Source organism: Eschrichtius robustus, chromosome 21, assembly GCF_028021215.1.
Source record: "Eschrichtius robustus isolate mEscRob2 chromosome 21, mEscRob2.pri, whole genome shotgun sequence".
NCBI lineage: Eukaryota > Metazoa > Chordata > Mammalia > Artiodactyla > Eschrichtiidae > Eschrichtius > Eschrichtius robustus.
Window position 1 is genome coordinate 5,316,896 of NC_090844.1, and position 23,012 is coordinate 5,339,907.

General features: G+C 35.8%; 1 protein-coding gene across 1 annotated transcript in view; it reads left to right on the forward strand.

Moving 5' to 3' along the window:
- The window catches only part of VEGFC (vascular endothelial growth factor C), a 96,430-nt gene extending 79,227 nt beyond the window's left edge, over window positions 1-17,203 (forward strand). The window contains exons 5-7 of the mRNA XM_068532166.1: window positions 12,670-12,776; window positions 13,080-13,413; window positions 16,707-17,203. Coding sequence (XP_068388267.1) covers window positions 12,670-12,776; window positions 13,080-13,413; window positions 16,707-16,821 — 556 coding nt within the window. The 3' untranslated portion in view covers window positions 16,822-17,203. The remainder of the gene's footprint in view (window positions 1-12,669; window positions 12,777-13,079; window positions 13,414-16,706) is intronic.
- Window positions 17,204-23,012: the final 5,809 nt, after the last annotated feature.

Consider the following 23,012-nt stretch of genomic DNA (forward strand, 5'->3'; position numbering starts at 1 on the left):
AAGGAAATACTGAACGCTTCTGCACTGACTGTGGTGTCCAGCATCTAAGAGATAGTCATTAAAGGGCAGATTTATTATTATCGTTAAGATCCATGTTGGATTCATTTCCTTGTCTCTTGTGTTTTTCAGTGTGTTTCACTGTGTACAATAAGAAGTGTATTTTATATTCCAAGCCAGTGGGCACATAACTATGTGTATATGTAATATCCATCTATGTATGTGTGTAATATTTATAATATATATATAATTTTAAAGTAGATAACTATATATAACTTTACATGTAGTTATACAGCCATATATAGCTATAAAAATAAAACAAAGTATTATTTTAAAATATTTCCTTTAGAGTAGTGCTATTCAACCTTTTTTTTTTTTTTTTTCATTATCACCCCCTAAGGATCCTTTTATAGGCATTTTTTCCTAATCACCTCCCCCATGAAATCTGAATACCACAGACACATTTATATCTCTTTATATACCTTAAGTATATCTGGGCTTCATACATTTAAAAGGAAGTAGAAAGCTTACTTTTTATTCAGTGTAGGATTAAAAAGGACAAAATAAAAATGTTATAGTGAAAAGTTAAATAAAAATGTAAAAGCTATCAATATTGAACATAACTATTTGCTGAGAAACTTTTAGAGTAATTTATTTACTTATAAAAATGGTAATATGTCAAATTACATATGGAAATTAGCAATTGATATAAACTATAACAATATAAATATAATAATTTTAAAAACATTCAAAATAATCATGTTCCAGCAAAAGTAAAATAATTTTAAAAAATAATTTTAAAAAATTTTTAAGAGAAATTAACTTTAACTTCGGCTTCATATGAGAAAACAGTGTTTAACCTATATAGCTACTAGATATTCATTTAGAGGGTATCAACAATTTTTCTTCTTGGCATATGACATACTAATGTTTTGATTAACATTTAAGCTCAAACATTATTTGAGCTTAAATACACACAATATGATCGATAACTTCCCACCTAGGTATTTATCCAAGAGAAATATAAACATATTTCCACACCATAGCTTGTAGACAAATGTTCATATAAGCTCTTTAGCCTGTAACTGTGAACAAACCAACATCCATCAAAGATGAATGAATAAACAAATTGCAGTATATCCATACAGTGGAATATTACTGAGCAGTCTAAAAAGAATGAACTGTTAATACACACAACAACATGAATGGATCTCAAAAATGTTAAGCTGAGTGAAAGAAGCTGGACTAAAAAGAATGCATACTGTATGATTCAATTTACATGAAACCCTAGAAAAGACAAAGATAATCTAGACTCAGAGAAAGCAATCAGTAGTTGCCTAAAGATGCAGGGGGTGGGGATTGACTGGGGTTGAGCGAAGGGAGCTTTTTGTGGGTGATGGAAATGTTCTGTATTTTGATGGTGGTGAGCGTCACACAGGTGCACAAATTTGTAAAAAGGCAGTGAATTTAAAATAGCATTTTGGGACTTCCCTGGTGGTCCAGTGGGTAAGACTCTGCACTCCCAATGCAGGGGTCCTGGGTTCGATCCCTGGTCAGGGAACTAGATCCCGCATGCTGCAATTAAGAAGTCTGCATGCCGCAACTAAGACCCAGCGCAGCCTAAATAAATAAATATTTTTTACAAAACAAATTTAAAAAAATAGGAGCATTTTCTTATATGCAAATTATTCCTCAGTAAAATTGATTTTTGAAATGCCAAGAGAAAAAGACCCCTTTCATTAACTATAATTTTGAAATTAGTTGAGGTTCAAAATGGCAGACGTCTTAAAATCTTTATGGTGACACTTTAAGTCAAGATTATAATGATTCCTTCAGGGGGGAGGGCTTCCCAGCACTCCTTTCTATGGAGATGAAATCCCCCTCAGATGCAGCAATGCCCCATTTCTGCTCCAGCCCTGCTCTCACCCACCACTGCTGTCAGGAGGAAGGCAAGTCATGTCTTTTCCAGATGCTTGATGTTATGTTTACATTATTATGAGGTTAAATAAGTAGCAGATCATTCGTTTTACGTTATTTAAGAACAAATATAACTAAGAATCATTCACAAAATGAGTCATTCATAAAATAATTCTTGAGTCTCTAAAAAGGACAAAGAATGTGTCTAGGTACTGTGAGAGAGGACAAAGATGAGCTTGGCGGCCCCTAACCTCTGAGCATTCATAGTCAAGGGACAACGTGTGTTATATTGATATTATTATTGTTATTATTTATTTTCCTAAATATTACTGTGCACCAAGCCACCCATGGTCTCATGCTCATAACTAGTGCTGCCAGGTGGTGGCCTTGATGACAGACACCACAGAACACAGAGTGTGCTCGCTGGAGGTGCTTCCTGGTTGGAAAATTCATCCTCTGCTCACTAGCCCTTTTGAGTTTTGCTAAGTTCTATAAACTTTTTGTGGCACTTTTTCATCTTTAAAACAAAAAAATAAAATGTTACATATAACATAATACAGTGTAAGATTTATAACCTAATCCTTACAATCTATTCAATAACAGGATACTATATTACATATTAATCTAAGATTATAATACCATAATAGAATAACGATGATGATGGTGATAACATCTAACTCGTGAGGGTGTAACAATGTTTATTATCAGTATTCATGTTACATGTTAGCCCAGTGCCTCACACACAGTAAGCATTCAATAAACATTGGCTGCTATTTTTACTAACATTTTACAAAGGAGAAAATTGAGTCTTAGAAATGTAATTAGCATATACAAAGCTAAAAACTAAAAAAAAAAAAAAAAGTGTCAGAAGGAGATAAAAAGTCAAGTGTTCCTTTTTCGTGACCCTATGCTTTCCCCCAATAGCATATAGCATTTCTAGTATTTTCAAAACAAAATTCAAGTCTCAATAGCAGCAGCGCCAAAAACTATCATAAATTCAGAGGTAGAGGAGAGTATCTCTAACAGAAATGGTCAGTTATCCTATTCATATTGATGTTCTCATAGATTATTCTCTTTTTTCCAATTATTTCCTCTTATATTTTCCTTCAGATTAAATTCCATGAGTTTCTATGGCCCCGTTAATGATGGAGACTCTCTTTTTATGGAGGGAGCCATTTATGATTAAGAAGAGATGCCCAAGATTTTTCTACTTGGTGTTTATTCATTCATGAGTATTTATGTTGAGTCTTCTATGTGCATAGCACTGTGCTAGGGAACGTAGGATTTTTATAAATGGATTATGTAATTTCTTAACTAAAGCAACTTATGTACCAGAGTACAAATATACACAAATATATCTAATATAATAAGTGTATAATACACTATGCTCTGCTTCATTCAGCCATTCAACAAACAGTTATTATGTGCCCTCTAGATACTACTGTTGTGCTAGGCTATAGAGATAGATAGGATTGCTATTCCAGAAGAAATCCCATAAGTGAGTCAGACATGTAACCTTAGGACTGGAATTGGTGTGGGGGAGGAGGTCACACTGGATGCATGACTGCAGCAGAGTGTGTGATGGAGAGGATCTACAGAAGTCCAGAGAGGTCAGCAGAAGTGCAAACGCCATTCCAAGGATGGACTTCTTCTCTCTTTCCCTTCCAGTCGCTCAGCAACCACTAAAAGATACATGTAGGACATGATATTTACATTTTATGTGATAGAAAGAACAGCCTGGTGGCAATGTAGTACGTGAATTAGAGAAGCAAAACAGGAGTTGGAAAAAGTGGAGAGGAAACTTCTGAAATAATCCAAGAGACAAATAATGAGAGTGGGTACCAAGGCAGTGGAAGTGGGGATGGAAAGACATTTGAAATATAAGAAAGTATATGACTTGGCAACTGCGTGTGTGGGATGACAAAGAGGGAGAAGTTGCAGATGAAACTGCATGTATGATGTTCAAAAAGACGGGGAACACCTGTTCACAGGAAGAACGGGTTTGAAAAGGAGAATTTAGTATTTATATGTGTACTTTGAGTTTTTGCAGCATCTCTGGGAAATCAGAGTGAAACATTCAGCAGGCAGTGGCTCTGGAGCTGGGGAGACACTGGGGTGGGGGACATGCTCATTGGGTAGCTGCCGGCATGTAACTGGCACTTAGAGCAATTGGAAGAAATTAAACCAGCCAAGGAAAATATAGGACATAAGCAGGGAAGAGGAACAGCAGATGACACCATGGGGAATATGAATGTTTAGGAAACTCGAGAAATCACAGACTAGCAGGAGACTGAGAGAGACCAATCAGAAAACTTAGGCATAAAAACTGGGAGAGAAATATATTACCAAATCCAAAAGATATTGCAAAAGCCAACAAGAGTTGAAGGAAAGGAGTGGTGAGAGATCAAATATCAGAAAAAGCTTAAGAATGGTTAGGACTGACTCCAGGACCTGAAGGACGTGATACAGAGATAACATAGGCATTTATTAATGACCTACTATGTGCTAGGTGCACAGAGAGAGGGTGAGAAAGAAAGAGGGTAAGCAAGAGAGTGAGAGAGAAAGTCTCAATTACGCATGAGAAACTGAATCAGAGGCATCAAGTAACTTTCCCCAATGTCACACAACTAAAAATGTAGGAAAGCAGAGATTCAAACTAAATTAGGAGCCAATTCATCCCTTTGGGGGTGCAGTCATTACTGCATTTTTAACTTCTTGAAATTAAAAACAATAACTTCAAGCATACAGTAAAGGACAAAAAAAAATGACATATCTTTCTGCCCCAATTCAAAATTTAACAAATATTTTGTCATATTCACTTAAGATACAACCCAAAGCCCCAATCACCGTTCTTCATCCTTGATCCCCAGAAGTAACCACTACGCAGAAATTGTACTATTCTCATTCGTGCTTTGCTATTTTTATAGCAGGTGGATGTATTAACATACCACAAGAGATTATAGGGTACACCTTTGTGTGTTTAAATTTTTGTGTTAAAATTGGGCCATTAGTTTTTGCCTCAACAGTATGTTTTATAGATGTAATCATATTGATTTCTGTAGGCCTGGTTTGTTCATTAAACAGCTGCATAGTATTCCATTGGATGGATAGATAGATCGTTTTTTCATGATTATTCTATGACATTATACTATAGGGAAGGCAATATTCAAGCATTAGGAAAAGAATAAAATCAAAGGAGAGAGATGCCACATTTGAGAGACAAGTGCCTTGAAGTTAATTTTACCCAGTGGTAAATCTATTGGTTACTTAATTGGTTATCATTAACAACGTTCCTGAAGTTATCCTAAAGAAAATAACACGTTCTGGGGACAATGAATAGACTCGAATAATTTAACTGGGTTTAAATCTGTAGAAGCAGTAGAAGATAAACTACAAAGGCAGTGCTGAGACTATGCTTCTGGAGCTTTGAGCACCAGCCTGTGGTGTTCTGCCTCTGTACAGGCATTGGGGAAGCATAGGGAGTTTTGTGAGTAGAGAAATGACAAGACATTGCTCCCCGTGGCCAAGGCACCTTGAATTGTTTTAATGGTTAATAAAGATAGAGGATATGTATTCTTTCAGCCTGATAAAGAAGCTATATCAGTCTTTGGGGGAGAGTCATGTTATGGTGAGAAAGACAAAAAGGAAGGGTGAAGAAAGGTGCAAAAATTGACAAATCTAGCCTGAAGGCTAATTTGTGAGTTTGTTTACTGCCTTTATTTCTTTTACAAAAGTGTTAACATTGTTTACTAAGACACCCAATAAAGCATACCTGCTTCTAAGAAGTTAGTTATTCAGGTTTATTAGGGAAACTTCATTCTTGTGACAGTTCATCTCTTCAACAAACAGAGTAGATTTACAGCCACGAAAACCTTTGATTTAGAATCTGAGTGTCTTTGGACTGTTCATCTATTACAATGGATCCTTAGTCCTAATGCTTAGAAACTTGAATATCCATGAGTTTTTCTTTTTCCCCTTTTAATTTTTCATTATTTCCCTTTTAATTTCAAGATTGTACATTGTTGCTTTACACAAAATAGAGATAAACAGAATAGCGTGTTGATTTTAATAAACTATTTCAGAGCAGAAATGTGAAGATAATTTACCTGCCAATTAAACTGTGACATAGTCTAGCACCAGTTGATCAGAAACTACCCTTTTTTTCAGCATTTTAAAACATGAATTTTTATTCTTCCCTGAAAATATCCTCTTTGCAGTTCAAGCCCTAGGTTCATATGCAATTAATTTTGAAATCTTAATTCATATGTCTATTCATCCTCTTTCCTACAAAGCTCATCATCTAAATATTGTCAAACACCTTCAAATGAGCACCTATGATATGAACTCAGGTAAGAGATCCCAGACCCGGAAGCGTATTTTTTTTCCGAAAGGAAGTCAACCATGCTGTATAGCGTGCCTGTCTTCGGGCTCTCTGGTTTCTGCTTTCTAAAAGTTAATAATGGAGAGCACAGCATCCCTATGGCTTGCTGACTGGCTGGTAGAAATGACAGCAAAATGTATATGACTGAGAAGACTTCATCAGTACCTCCTCTGCGCTAGGTTGTTTCTGTAATGTTACCCATAGGTAGGGGCTCTTAGATCAAAGATTTTGTGACGTTTAATGTCAGGTTTACCCAGATCACACTGATGATTATTTTTAATAAATGTCCGTATTATTAGACCACATCTACCGATCATTTTCTAAAAAATTTATAGACTTTTTTAGAAATTCTAGGTTTACAGAAAAACTGAGCAGGAAGCAGAGAGTTCCCATCGCTCTCCCCCAACTAGTTCCCCCTATTATTAACATCTTTTTTTTTTTTAAATAGGTCTTTATTGGAGTATAATTAGTGTGATACATCTGTTACCATTGATGAGCCAATACTGATACATTATCAACTAAAATCCATAGTTTAGTATCTTTTTGTTGCACATTATATGGCTTTTGACAAATGCATCATGACATGTATCCACCATTATATTGTCTTACAGAATGTCTCACTGCCCTCGTGACCCCTGTACAGCCCTACTTCCCTTCCCCGAAACGCTGCCCTCGACCAGTCATTTTGATGTCGTAGCGACACTCTCATGCCCTCAACACATGTTGTCATTGTTTGGGTTTTGGTTTTGCTTTCTTGTTGAGATGTGACTGTGATGAGATAATGAGACCAGTGGCTATTGAAGGACATTTTTACTGAATTCCTGGTTACTATTTTATCATTTCTCTGTTCTAATTCTGTTAGTTCAAGTTAAATATAGCAATAAAAACTGACAAACTGAGAGTAACTGCTAGATTTCCATTGTTTCAGCCTACCATACCTCTCTCAACCTTGTATATCCAAGCAAATCGAAAAAGTTTAAAAATTTAAAAAAGGAAACCACCTAGGCTTCTAGACTTATCCTAGCATCCTGTGCTGCTGTGCGCCAGTTCTAGTGATCATGCAACTCAAAAACGAGCACTCCTGCACGCAGCTAGCCAAGCGATGACTACACGGCATAACTCACGCTCTATATCCAGGTCTCAGATGGTAGCTGAGTTGTTGTATGTGGCAGGTACCTGCTTTAAAACAATCATTTATATTCACACAAAAAGTGAAAGGTTAGATTTCTAAGCCCACTTTTTATACTAATGCAACTATTGTATTAGCCTTTCACTTAAGTCTAGAAAAATGATTAGAACTATGGATTTTCATTAATCAGACATAATTACTATTTTTTTTTTATATCCTAACAACCCCAACTCCATCCACTGTTCTTCCAGTCACAAGCAAAAAAGTAACATAAGCAGACGTAAGCACAAATTAGCATGAAATCAATAAAAATCAATACCAGGTATGATAAGTATATGCATTTTATTTAGATATATTTCTGTTAAACATGTTCCTTTTTTAAGACAATTTATATAGAGCCTTTAAAATGAATATAATTCTGATTTCTACCCATGGTACTGAAGAAGCTACTTAATAACATTCACTATCAAGGCCATTTTTACTTAACCACTTTTCATTTGATATTTACCACTCTTGCAAAAATATAAGCAAATCAACATCTGTGTAGATTGCTGAGTGTATTCAAGGGCCACGCATGATGAACTCAAGATGAACACAACAATTCAAAGACTTTTGGAATAAAATTGTTGAAACCAGGGCGCTGGTTTTACCCAGGGCTCTGTGGCTCTGATAATGAAAGAATATAGTTGCCCCTCCACCTCCTATGCTGAGAGCAATCTTGAGCAAAAAGGGTCTGGATTGATATTAACCCGGAATGTATTACAGGTTTGAGTGATGTTGATCATAGTGGGCGAAGTTCAAACGACATCAACAGTTGGCCGTTAGGAAATCAAAACCCTATTTTGATATTTTTCAAAATTAATTATGTAGACAGAGTTCCCCTTACTGTTTTCACAATGGAGTACAAGAGCATCTTATTGGATGTCCAACTGAATGACGTGAAGCTCCTTGGAAGGGGTAAATGAGAGCTCGTAGTACATGCTTTCAAACTAATATTACTGGATCACACACCACTTTTAACAAGACTTAGCAAAGGATGGCTATTTGAAGAACACACCTGTGGACTATAGATGCCACATGATCAGCAGAATTTTAATCTGCTGGGATATTGTAAAGACACCTTATTAAAAGAGCTTCCAATGAGATTAATTGATTAACAGCACAATTCATCTCCATAGAAAGAATTTGCTTTTTAAAAAAGTCATTGAGTGCTACAGGTTGAATTAATATTCAATTAATGTCAACATTCATTTTGAGCAACCTATGAAATATTTTTAAAGAGATACTTAGTAAATTATATCAATAACCATTTTAATATAAATCAAGATGCAGTTCATTTTTTCCACTTAGAAATATATTACCAAGATTATAGTTATTTGAAAAAGAATAACATTTCAGCTCAGCTCTAACTAATGCCAAATAAAGGTGGTAGTATGTCTTCATTCCTTAAATATTGATTTGGAGAGTCAGGGAATTTCAAGTATATAAAAACCCGAGTGCCAAAAAGTAGAGATGAGAGTCCAAAACATAGAATGCACAAAATAGCCTACTACAATGTTGAATGCACAAGAGCTAGTAATTATTACCCAATATGTAGAATTTAACCTAACACATATTTGGAGCAGATTAATCTTTTAGCATTTCAAAAGGAAGATCAATGGCAAAATAAAATTGATTTAATCATTAAATTTGTTGTTCTCTAACACACAAACCGTTAAATTTTTGTTCCCCGGTTTTAATTAGCAAAAAGTAATAGCTACCAAACCGGCCAAGTGAAGTTTTGAAATAATTAATGAAATAATTCTTAGAAAAGCATCTTTGCCCTCCATACAAATGATCAGCGGGTTTGTGGATGTGTTAGTGTGTGTAGGGATGGGAAAGGAAAAGTAGGAAAGTTAACCTATTTACATATGATTCTCAATGTAAATCTACTTCACAAATAATTGCACAATGTTCTGCTTTTCTATGCAAACAAAATGTGCCTTTGAATCAATAAGTTTTATAAATACAGTATACAAGATAACTAATTTATAAAATTTTTAAATATGTTTACACACGTTAATATTCAGAACTCAAAGAGAAATTTCAATAGGATAAAAATGCTTTGGAAATTAAGATGTGTAGAAGGTAAGTAAATTATGCTAAATCTTCTATCCACCCATTTCCTTTCATTCTAACATAACAAGATTTTGGAAATTGTCTCCCATCTTTTCACATGAGAAGCTTTAAACACTAAGAAGATGCTATTCACTTTTACAGCAGGGAACTTCAAGTAATTATAAAAATATATTCTATCCAAATATGCTTTTTTATTGAAGTATAGTCAAATATATGTTTAATTAAGTCATATCTTAGCAGGATTCCAAATTTCAGCATTGAATTGTGTGTTAACACTGATGCGTAGAAGTTTTTTTTATTTTTGGCAAAGCTTCTGAAGCTATATTCTTCTAGAAATTTAAGTTTTAAGAATATTAGAAATTAAAATATTTAATTCACTTTGAGCAAACCATAATTAGTTGGCAATATAAAGTTGATGCTGGCAAAACATTTCAGGTATAACATAATTGAAAGTGTTATTCTGAAGGCCGTATTTTTATCATGAACATTCAGAAGCAAAAGAACTGTGAAATCATTATTTAATTCTATAAAACTAGGCAAGGCACCTTCTTGATTTTTATGACACTTCCAGAAATGTCATTTCCTACATTCATTTCTACACACAGTCCATACTTTTGAATTCATACTTCTGAAGATATGAAATATTAGAGAGAAAACTATATTTTTCCTCACTACATAAGAGAGAGGAAATTGTTTTTGCTTCATACCTGTTTGGGATAAGCAGTTTTGCATACATATTTAAACGTAAGCACAGACACATTAACACATACTCCTGCAGTTGAAGATTTTATCTTTCACCAACCTCACTTAGGCTAGTGATGGAGATTATTCTTGACACTTCCCATTTAAATAGCTTAGATGTGTTTTGTCAACTTTAATGACTGTAACTAAAACAAATACATCTGGCATTGCAACCATCTATACACAAACACACATACACCACACGTGGGAGACAGGGAGGTTGTGTGTGTGGGGTTGTATATGCATATTTATACACACGTGTCTGTCCATGCACATTACATACATTTCAACAATATTTATATGCATATATATATATATAATTGAAATAAAGTTGCAGAAAACATTCTTTACCACGTGTACCCTAGTAGTTTGTATTTTATTATATGCTATTCTTTTATATTTTAAAAATGCATTTCCCAGCCCATATAATTGAGCTCAAGATCCACTAATGGGTTGCAGCTAACAGCTGGAAAAACACTGGCTTAAGTAACGGCAGTATAAATCACATGTTGGAAAAATTAAACATGCTTTTCTACCGCGACCACAACAGCACTGTACCCACCTGATACCAACATGGTATCAGGAATGTATTACTTAAACCACATATAGGTCAATGTTGGGACAGTGTAGCCAGAATGGTTTCACCATCATTGATAGACAGAAGAGTGACTTGAGTTTCATGAGCCAGGATTAATTGCATTGCTGTTATACACTTACACATAACTGCTTCTTATTTGATGGAAGGCTGCTAAAGTTTTGGGTAGGATGTAAATTTTAAAAAGCAATGATACTATTTTGGCAAATTGTTAAATACTGTCTAGATTTTATGTGGAACAGAAACATGTTCATGACTTCCCAAGAAAATAATGACAAAAATATGTAATGAGTAGAGATTTGCTCTCAGGAATACCTCAAATTATTAGGAAAGTATAATGTTCTCCAGGAAATACTATTCAGTGAAAAGCAAGGTCTGGAACAGTGTATAAGGGATGCTATCTTCTGTGTAAAAAAATAAGAAAAAAATACATACATATAGACTTACATCTTTTCTTTGCAAAAAGAAACACTGATGATACAAACCAAAAGCTATTAAAACAGCATGCTGGAGATATGAATCCAAAAGACCTTCTCTGAATATACTTTTTCTCATAATTTTAACTCTGATAATCACTTAAATGTTTTCCACTTTCAAAATAATGAGTTGAAAAGAAAAAGCATGTAGTATTTGCAGGATAAAGCAAATATCTCAATATATACTTATATTTAAGCAAAGATGGTTAGAAACCAAGATTTTAGTGGAAGTTATTAGTTGAAGTCAAAGGACTAAATTTAAAACCCCAGTAACGTTCAATTGGATTTGGAAATAGCACTATGAACTTTTTTGCCTAAAAATATGTGCAGGTATTTCTTGCTTAAGATCAATAACCTATTCCCCCAAATATAATAATGCTCTTATCCAAAAAAGAGAATTAGGGCTCCCTGAAGGGATGGCTGATGCAGGCATGGGGGAGAAAATGGGCAACATGAGTGTATGGCATCTGTTCATCCCAGAAAGCAGAGAAGCTGGAAAAATAAAGGGGTCATGCCATACAGGCGCCAACACGAAGGGGTCCCAGTTAGGCAACAGTGAGACAACTAGCACATCAAAGGAGCATTTGAAGCCAATATGTTCAGATTTTTAGTTAAATAAATAAGCAAGATGGAAGGAAGAAGGGAAGGAAAAACTAGAATAACAACAAAGAACATGGTCTTTGATTCCTTTCTGTGGAACGAGGAGTGGGAAATCTGTATTCATGGATCCTTTACAGCTATAGGCATCTGTGCTTCAGAAATAAGGCCGTAAAGATGCATGTATAAGGATGTTTCCTGTAGAATTGTTTGAAAAAGCCATAAATTGGAAGAAATTCCAATGATTACCAATAGGAGATTAATAAAATAAATAATAGCACATCCATTTATGGACCACTATGCAGCCAGTAAGAATGATGGAGCAAACTTCATGAAATGACATATAAAGAGGTCCATAATATATTGTTTAATGGAAAAAGGAAATTTCAGACTAGTATAAAAGTCTTTATCCCATTTTTGCACGAAGTAAAACAGTATGTGATTATACAAATAAATGTATTTGCCTTAAAAAGATAGAACTCTGGAATGAATGATACAAGACCATTCCACTAACTGTGGTCACCTCTGGGATTAGAATTTGACAGCACCTGTGGGTGGGAGCAGTTTGAGAGGGAATGTTTGCATTTCATTTTATATATTCTTACGTCATCTTAATGCTTTTTTACAAGCATTGTTGATTTTGTAACACATAGGTAAGAAAAGAGATGATCCCTTCCATGTAACAATTATTCTCTTGCTTAACCCATCTCTCCCACAGATGCCAGGCTGCAAACAAGACGTGCCCCACAGATTACATATGGAATAATCACATCTGCAGATGCCTGGCTCAGCAAGATTTTATTTTTTCCTCTAATGTTGGAGATGGTAAGCCGAATGCTGTATTAAAGGCTAAATTTCTCTATTTTGATTAACAAATATTGTAATATTAAAATCACATGTACAATATTCATTTTCATGCTTTGAAATCACTCACTACAAAATAGGACACTTTCTGCTTCGTATTGGTATTATTTTGAACTTCTTTGTAAAGGAACCTACCTGTGTGTGTGCACAACCCTTTAATGAACAACATGGACATGAAAACACTTTTAAAGGCTTTTTATTGTTTCCCACCACACCCAGAACCAAGTAAGGGATAGTAAAGATGTCCTGACTGTGTTTGTCTAGACTCTGCAGACGGATTCCATGACATCTGTGGGCCCAACAAGGAGCTGGATGAAGAGACCTGTCAGTGCGTCTGCAGAGGGGGGCTTTGGCCTTCCAGCTGTGGACCCCACAAGGAACTGGACAGAAACTCATGCCAGTGTGTCTGTAAAAACAAACTCTTCCCCAGCTCGTGTGCGGCCAACAGAGAATTTGATGAAAACACATGCCAGTGCGTATGTAAAAGAACCTGCCCAAGAAATCAACCCCTAAACCCTGGAAAATGTGCCTGTGAATGTACAGAAACTCCACAGAAATGCTTCTTAAAAGGAAAGAAGTTTCAGCATCAAACATGCAGGTAAGAAATCTTCATAAACTGTATTCATTTCTCTTACTGGAAATAGTTTTCTCAACGCAAAGCAGTTTTCTCAACCAAACTACTGGTTCTTTGTTAGAATGGAACTAGTTAAGTTCTGGAAGATGAATTCTGATATTTTGTAACCAATGCTAAATTTTTGTGAGACTTTGCTCCCAAAAAAGTAAGATGGGAGTCCTGGGAACCAAAACCAGATCCAAGCTCAGAATGCACTAAATCCTTGTCCCAGAGACTAAGGTAGTAGCTCTCCACATGAGTTAGAGAACAGATGCATAGGACAGTCACTTGCAGAGCATTTTCAAAATACATCCAGGTAGTGCACACCTGCCCCCAACAAAATGATGATGCCATCAGATGTAATTCTGTACAGCTGTTCTAAGTGCAGAACATGTGCAAGTGTTACAAAGGGTAGGATGATACCGTTTACTGTGGAATTGTATCTAAAAATGAAAATAGTTAAGCGAAGTATAATATTTAATGGAATCAGAGAAATAAATTCATACGTTGTTAGAGGTTACTCAAGACATTCCTTAAACCTGATTCTGCTCCCTTCTTCACCAGAAAAAGATGAGTCTCTTGGACTCAAACACTTTCATTGTTAACCCCTGAACCTCTTCCTCTTTGATCTGAGAATAAGCCAGACCTGTGCTTTTGACATTTGCTCCCACCCTCCTTCAGCATCTCGCTCCACCACTCACGCCCTCTCCCTTCCATATCTTCAATGTCCTCAACTCTAGTGTTTGTCCCCCTCAATTTTTTCTATTTTATTGGCATCTCACTGCAATTTTGAGCATTCTGTAGCAACCAAGCTCTGTCCTTGTCTTCTGAGTTGCACCAAGACCAGGCATTTGGCATTTATCTGTTCACCTCTTTCATCTCTCATTTATTCAACCGACTGGAACCTGGTTTATGCCCTAATATTCCACGATCAAGTTCAGTAGACCGTTCATTGTCAAATCCGATGGACACTTTGGTCTTTCTGTAAACTTGTCCTTTCCGTAGTTTCTCTTTAGGCTCTCCTCTGTTTTGAGTGAGACCACATTGTGCTTTCCTGGTTGTCCTTTAGGTTTTCTGACCACTTGCTGTCCATCACTGGAGTTCTCACTGGGTTCTCTTCTTCCACCCACTCTTTACAGATGGTGATAACACCCTTTCAACAGGCGATTATTCACACGACATAAAACTTTATTACATTTATTTATTTACAATTATTTATGATTGTAAATAATTACAATTTATTTACATTTATTTACAATTTAGTATCTGCATGAATACTTCCATTTATTTACAATTTAGTATCTGCATGAATGTTCATCATTACCTTTATCTTCAGTAAATAAAGTGTCCTTCTTTTTGATTCTCAAGAGTTTGTATTCCCACTTCAGTTAATCTTTCTGATGATTTGTCCACACTAACATGTTAGCTACTGCATGAGGAGACTTCCATGAATCTAGGTATCTCATTAATGACATTTTTTTTCTTCCATTATCATTTCAGAAGACCTGATAGGAATCCTTGTTTTTCCTCTTTAGAATATTCTGGGCAATGATATTCCAATTTTACTTGCATATCCTACTCTAATCACCAAAAGGATATTTCAAAAATGCAGAGTATAGATACTAAATCTTATTAAAGATCATGAAACCATTTTTTCATGTTGAATCCAAGTGAACCCAGTATACATTGAAAAACCTGAAATTTTTGTTTACATAAAGCTAACCAGCCATATTTTTCTACAGAATTCTTACATTAACTTAGTAGAAAAGATTTCTGTCATTGTATTTCTCCTCATCGCATACATTGTTTCTTAATGGCTTTCTATTTACTGACTCTCTCCCCATGGTCATTTTTCTAAGTGTATAATTCCAGGTTTTATGCGTATACTGAAGCAAAAAAAGATAGTTTAATATTTTGAAAATATATATACTCATTTTCTCTTCCTATTTATTCCAAAATTGTGGCAGGCAGAGTATACATTCTGTGGTTCACTGCCTTAATCAGCAACTTACATTGATCATTGAGAATTGTATCTCTTTAGTAAAGGAATACCAGTGGCCTTATAATAATGTAATTGTATTTAGAACTGAAAATAAATAAATAACATTATAACAAGATATGCTTTCTTTTCTGGAGCAAAAGAAATGCTGTTTCAAAATCACATCTGTAGTTTTTCTGTGGTGCATGTTTGATCTCCAGGTCACCTTGCATTTTTCTTGCATTATATCCATCCCCACTGCCCCATGTTACGTATACTCATCCTCCAGAAAATCCTTCAAAGATGGCTCCCATTCACTGGCGCCACAGGGCTGCTGATGGTATTGGCTGCTGGGTCGTTTGTCCTTTTGCCACCACTAGAAACTGGACATCTAGGGTGGGAGGAAAGGGACCCTCACAGTGAATACCGTCCCTTCTCCCAGTCCCTCCCCCCAGACCGCACTGTGTTCACGTGCAGCCCGGGTGGAGGAGGGAGGCTGACAGCTGCCAGCCCAGCCAAGAGTGAGGATGGGGCCCTCCCTGGGGACCACAGTCCTGCCAGAATGGCTGGGCTTAATCGCTCCAAAGCCTGGGTTCCAAACGAGTCCCAGAGTCTTGTGAATTCCGCCATGCTTACGTGATCACGCTAAGTCGGCAGACCTTAAATACTCACTTTCATGTTACTTTCATCTACGAAGCACAGAGCACTTCAAAAGAACTAATGCTAACAACACCTCATTCTTCCATTCGTTACTTCTGCAAGCAAGACTTTCTTTTTTTTTTTTTCACCTTTTTTGACCAGGATTCTTTATTTATTTATTTATGACTGTGTTGAGTCTTCGTTTCTGCGCGAGGGCTTCCTCCAGTTGCGGCGAGCGGGGGCCGCTCTTCATCGCGGTGCGCGGGCCTCTCACCGTCGCGGCCTCTCTCGTTGCGGAGCAGAGGCTCCAGGCGCGCAGGCTCAGTAGTTGTGGCTCACGGGCCCAGCTGCTCTGTGGCATGTGGGATCTTCCCAGACCAGGGCTCGAACCCATGTCCCCTGCATTGGCAGGCGGATTCTCAACCGCTGCGCCACCAGGGAAGCCCCCTTTTTTTTTTTTTTTTTAGGTTTTTCCATTCCTCTTATATTTGGTAATTCCAGGCACAAACTTTAGCAATTTATAAACTGGAGAACAATTTTATGATAAAATGAGTAACTCTGTTCTAGTTTGAAACTTAGAAAGACACAAAAGTGCATTTGTAGCATAACAAATTCATCTCCTTGGTCTTTAACAACAGTCTGTCCTTCTTTGTTCCCCTAGTTGTTACAGACGACCGTGCACAAATCGAGTGAAGCATTGTGAACAGGGACTTTCATTTAGTGAAGAAGTATGTCGCTGTGTCCCTTCATATTGGAAAAGACCACATATGAACTAAGATTGTATCTTTTCTAGTTCGTCATTTTTCTGTCATGGGAAAACGGTGTTGCCATGTTAGAACCATGAACACAGAGACTTTGTGGGACCTGGTAACAAAGACAAAAGTCAGTTTCCTGAACCATGTGGATAATGTTACAGAAATGGACTGGAGATCATCTGCAAAAGACCTCCTTAAAAGACTGGTTTTCTGCCAATGACCAAACAGCTGAGGTTTTTCTCTTGTGATTTTAAAAAAGAATAATGACTATATAATTTATTTCCACTAAAAATATTGTTTCTGCATTCATTTTTATAGCAATAACAATTGGTAAAGCTCACTGTGATCAATATTTTTATATCATGCAAAATATGTTTAAAATAAAATGAAAATTGTATTATAAGCTGGTAAGTTGAGTCCATTACCATCTTACGCTATCAGCAAAACTTGATATTATGAAAACTGTCCTCTCCCCCTGCCCTTTTCCTTTTTCTCTAATTGGATGTCAGATTTTGATTGCTGTATGATCCTGTAAAAGAAAGTTTCAGAGGGACAGCGGTTGCTGTTAATTTTATTTAAATTCATCTCTTAATATATTTAATGAGTAGAAATGTTTTAGCACATGACACTTTTGAATTTATAGCCAAATGAATCAATAGAAAACATATCATCTTATAAGAGAGTCTGCTTAGCATGGTTATGCAATTGAAAGTTATTCAGTGCCCTTGGAGCATTCAGACTCTTAACCTGATATGATAGCGCTCTGTACATATTAAAATGGCTTTAAAATATTTCTCTTAAAAAGAAATCTTTCCATATTTTTAATTTCTTCTGACCAGCTAAATACTTTTTATAAACTGAAGTGCTCCTATCCAACACGTATAAAATAAATTGGAAATGACATTTAAATGCTCATATGTGCTAAAAAGGAAACCTTTCAGTCACACAATTAAAGCACTTGTTTCGTTTTTTTAAAAAGGCAGCACACTAAAATTTTTTTTTCTGGGAACAAATATTTTGCCTACATAAATGCAACCACATAAGTGGTTGGCTTGTTGGCAGAAAATTGATTATTTGCTCGTAGGACATGGCTACTAGCAAATAAAAATACATAGCTACTAGCAAATACATAAAAATAAGTAGTCCTGAAAGGAAAAAAAAGAATCTATAGAGTTATGTAAAAATGGCTTTTAAAACTTGCAAATTTAATATAACAAAAACATTTTAAATGGTATAGGTGACTACTCAGTAGAGTACAAAATATTAGTATCTATATGTTTTGCTACAAAATAATTTATTTTTTATAATATTTGATTAGAAGGTCGATGCCCTAAAAATATTGAAACACTATTTTCAATACTGACTTTTAAAACAATGTTACATGCAAGGTTTACTGAATTACAGGTACGTACTCTGCACAACTTTAACATGTCGTTCATAAAGTCAGATTTTTTTACGTACTGGGAAAAAGAAGTAGTCTTCTGAAATTCTCTCATTATACATTTATGGACCATCTTTGTATTTTTTAAGTAAAGATGAATCTGAAGCCTGTAGGCAGAAAATATATGAAAATATGCATTGTACAATCTATGAACCAGCTATGGTCTGGGTAATTTTCAAACTTGAGAACAGCAAAAACAAACAAATGAACACAAAAAACAACAGCAGCAGCGACAACAATAATAATGAAACAAAAGTAAAAGATAAGTATATTTGACAACAGCTATAGTTTTATCAAAATTTCCCCAACAGAACAAATTCAGGAGTCATTACAAAAGGAAGAATGGAATCATAATAAACAATATCTTTCCACCTGCTGGGGAGGCACGATCCCCTGGTGCATAAAATGGTCACCAGCTATACAATTCAACTGAGATTCAATTTAATACTTTTTCACATTGCAGCCGAGAATGTAAGCAAACAAACATTATATAAGCTGTTATGTTGATCTAGCATCAATCATTTTTAGTCTTGATACATTTTAAATATATTAATTTTTTTAGATAATTTAGAAAAAAATCTATTCTAAGTTTCCAGTGAGCCCCCTGAGGCCATGTAGAGAATATTAGGATCTGATATAATGACCGTTACAAGTTATCAGCTTAAAAAAATCTAAACTATGTGTTGACAATTGGTTTCTCAGAATATATGAGTAAGCCAAAGAAATCACTAGACCAAAATATAAAGTGTGAGGCATGCCAGAAAAAATAACATTTAATTTGTCCCTGGAGATGTAATAATTTTGATGAAAGGCAAAAGTAACATCAACAAAGACAATACTTTGCCAGAGATTCTTGCAAACAATTTTATATGGACCATAAAAATCTCACTTCACTACATTATAATAATTGAGATTCTGTGGTACTGGTTAAGAAAGGGATTAGAGATCAAGCTAAGCAGTGATTTAAAATATTAGCAAATAGGATTCAGCAAGTAGCTAAAATAGACAGTGAGCATTTTCATAAACTCTGCAAGCCTCCAACTACCAATCGGTCAAATCTCAAGGATAAAGATGAGAAAACACTGGAAGCTTGCAGCAACAGTTACTATATCCAAATCTTGGAAAGTTTATAAACAGAATTTTATGTCTAGAAATCTAACACTGTATATATACTCTGTTTAAAAGACTCATGGAACAAAATATTTTGGTAAGCAGTTATAAGATTTAGCTTCCGTATCTTTTTTTCTTTCTTTCTTTTTTGGAAGGGGGTTTTGACATTTGCTAACTGCTTGAGTGAAACAGATTCATTATTAGAATTTCTAAAAATAAATTTTGTCCTCCGTACCCATACTGCTCAAAGCAGAAGTCTGAGGGGTGACCGCCAGTGGCATCCCCCGGGTACACTTCTTTAAGAGAAGGGATAAAGGTCACTCACTTACCTCCACACAGTCCGGACTTCCTCCAGGGGTACCCTGCTCTGCGGGAATTTTATTCAATGAGCGTGAGACAGAAACAGACCCAACAGGTGAGAGAGATCACATTGCAGCCCTTGTTTGGGCATTTTGCCAAAGTTTATGCAACTCCTTACGTGGTCAAGTTTCTATATTAACCTCCCCAGGAAGTGCCGTGGCAAAGAGCTGAACCAAGGTCCTGTGGCTCCACTTTGTCTACGTTTCTACACCGGTTCCCAAGATATGAGCTCCCATTAGCAGATTTTTCAAAGGATGCTTTTTAGGGACTTTACCTTTTGAACTGAAAATGAGAATAACATAAAAAATAGTATTGCCCGCCACTGCAGTAGAAGAGAGTGTGTTGACGTGTCTGATTTTTTATCTAGAGGAACTGTAGAAAGTTCTGAATAAATCCAATGATTGTATCCTAAAGAAGCATAGAGTCCACCCAGAGAACTGTCTAAGGAATGCTGTGACACGTACATTATAAAGTAAGTACTGGTTTATATGTTCGTGTTTGAATTTTTAATATATTGCCTCTGTTGTAAGTGGAGAATAGCTATCTGTTAACTTGTGGAAGTGTAAATGGGGTTTGATGGTTTGAAAAAAAATTTTAAACCACAGTTTCACGTGCTCTTTTATCTTCATTCCATAGCCAACAACTAATTGCTTTAAAAAAAAAAAAAAAAAAGCATACTGTAAGAAAAGGAGCTGGACTGGGAATTGAAAGCCAGGTTTTTAATCCTGACTTTTCTGCTTTGTCCTTGAGCAAATCACCAAAATCTACTGAGTCTCAACTTCTTAATCTGTGAAAGGAAGGAGTTGAATTAAATTGTGCAGGATGTCCAACTCTGAAGTTACAAACTTTGTACTAAACTACATACAGAGTGGGGGAAAAAAAAATAAGAACATTTTAAAGAACTTCAGGGAAGCCCCATTCCTGTGATTAGTGACCCCATTAAGAGGAAATATTAATCTTTTAAAAATGTTTCATATAAGAAGTTGTAAATGAAAAATCTGTCTCCCTTATACTGTAATTCTAATTCTCAAATTCTAACTAATTTAGATAACTCAAAGCAACATTTTTCTTGATTTCTTCATACCAAAGGTGGTCACACATGCAGACGTTGGAAATTTTCTTTCAACTGTTGGAAAAGTAAGTATCTCAAAAAAAACAAAACCAAGCAACTTTCACAGGAAAGCAAAAATTGAGACTTCCTGTGCACTGCTTCCAAACCTCAGTCAGAGGCACATATACTGTATTTCATCCAGGCAAGGCTGTTGAAGCAGAAATTGACTTCTGATACTATTTCCATCTGGGATTCTGATAATAGGATTTGATTAGGAACTGGGCCTGTACCGTCAGGATCTGGCATCTACATGTTCGTAAGTACAGAAGTCAAAATACTCAGTGCTGCCCGTGGACTGAACAGAGACAACCGTAACTCTTTTAATAGAAATGATTGTGAGACACCATTGACAACTTCTTTTTTTTAAGTCTCTGAAGGCTAGTTTTTTTTTTAATTAATTAATTTATTTATTTATAATTCTTTTTTTTTTAATTTCATTGAAGTATAGTTGATTCACCATGTTTTGTTAGTTTCAGGTGTATGGCAAAGTGATTCAGTTATACATATATATATATTTTTTTCAGATTATTTTCCCTTATAGATTATTACAAAATATTGAGGATAGTTCCCTGAGCTATACAGTAGCTCCTTGTTGGTTATCCATTTTACGTATCATAGTGTGTCTCTGTTAATCCCCAAAATCCACCAAATAATGACTAGCTGGATAAGAAAGAATTTGAAATTGTCTCAATCAGAAATACTTAATTTTACAAATAAAATTTATAGTTTTAAAAGAAGAAAAAATTTTATTTATATTCACCACACACTGCCGTATATGACTTCATAACAATATTTGTAGTATTTTGTTAATGTCATGGGATTTTTTTTCATCATTTTAAAGCAGTTGCACATATTCTTAATCTTTTTAAACATTATTTGTCCTTATATTTAAATGTTTATATTTAAATTCAGTAGAAGTTCTTTTTTTGAGAATATAATTACACCTCCACCATGTAGCGGAACTATGTAGCTGACTTGTTCATTCCGTTTACAAAAAACACAAATTGTCTTCAGTTTGAGAGTCATATCTTGAGACACTTGCCATCAATATTTCACAGCAGCCTTCCCAATGTGTAAAAAACTGTATGGTGTAACACGCCCCATTCTTTATATTTCGTATTTCCTTTCTATGACAGTTTTTTTCAAGGCACTACTTTGTTCTCCCGATGTCCTGCTCAGCTTAAACAGTGAGATTTAGCCCCTGATTATTTCTCTCCTCATTCCCATCCTCTGCTGTTTCTATTGCACAATATTTTTGGCAATTGTTTCTCAATGATATGGCATCACAGGAAGGAGACAGCACGCAGGAATCAGACAGGACTCGGGCGGGTTATTTCCAACATCACCACCTTCCTCCGATTCTATCCCAGGCTTTGGACTGACGGACTGTTGGCCCACTGTAAGATAGTCTCTCTTAATTTTGACGTTTGTGAAGCTCCTGTTCCTCCTGGAGCATACAGTGAATCGAGAGAGGGTCACAGACTAGCATTTGCTAATAAGAGGGAGGAAAAAGGAAGGGAGGAAGGAGATGAAGCAAAGATGAAAACAGGAAGGAGGGACAGGAAAAAATGAGGAGGGTCAGAAAAGGAAGATAGGACAGAAAAAGCAGGCACACACAAATTTTAAGAAAAGAATGAAGACGTTGAATGACCTTTCAGGAAGGGGATGGAGAAGGAGTGGCAAATTCTTAAAACACATAGGAGAAATCTCTGCAGTTCGTGAACAAGCATGGCAGAAGTGAAATCTGCTGAATAGTTCTTGAATTGGACTATGGTATTTACCAAGTAAATGGGGTGAATACCATGATGGTTGTTTGAAAATAATGGTAAAAGTCTGAGGTAAAACACTTGAAATACATTTGGCAGGAAATAACTTCCATCTCTACTTGTGGGCATGGACACTGAAAGTCACATCATTCACCATCATTCATATCATGGTGAGGTGCTTTCGAGAAGATCACGAGGAAACAGAAAGCATCTCTTCATCTCCAGATTTAAAGCAGATGGTTTTGCATGTAACATCAGATCACATGAGAATTTCGTTGTGATTTTTTGTCTCACAAGTTATATGACAGGTTTGTGCTGTGTGTGAGGAAAGGACAAGTTCTGTTGCCCCTGTCGCATGTGGGTGGGCAGTGACGGGGTTGGCAGGAAAGAGAAGTCATTCTTCATCTGTATTGTGCGGGTAAGG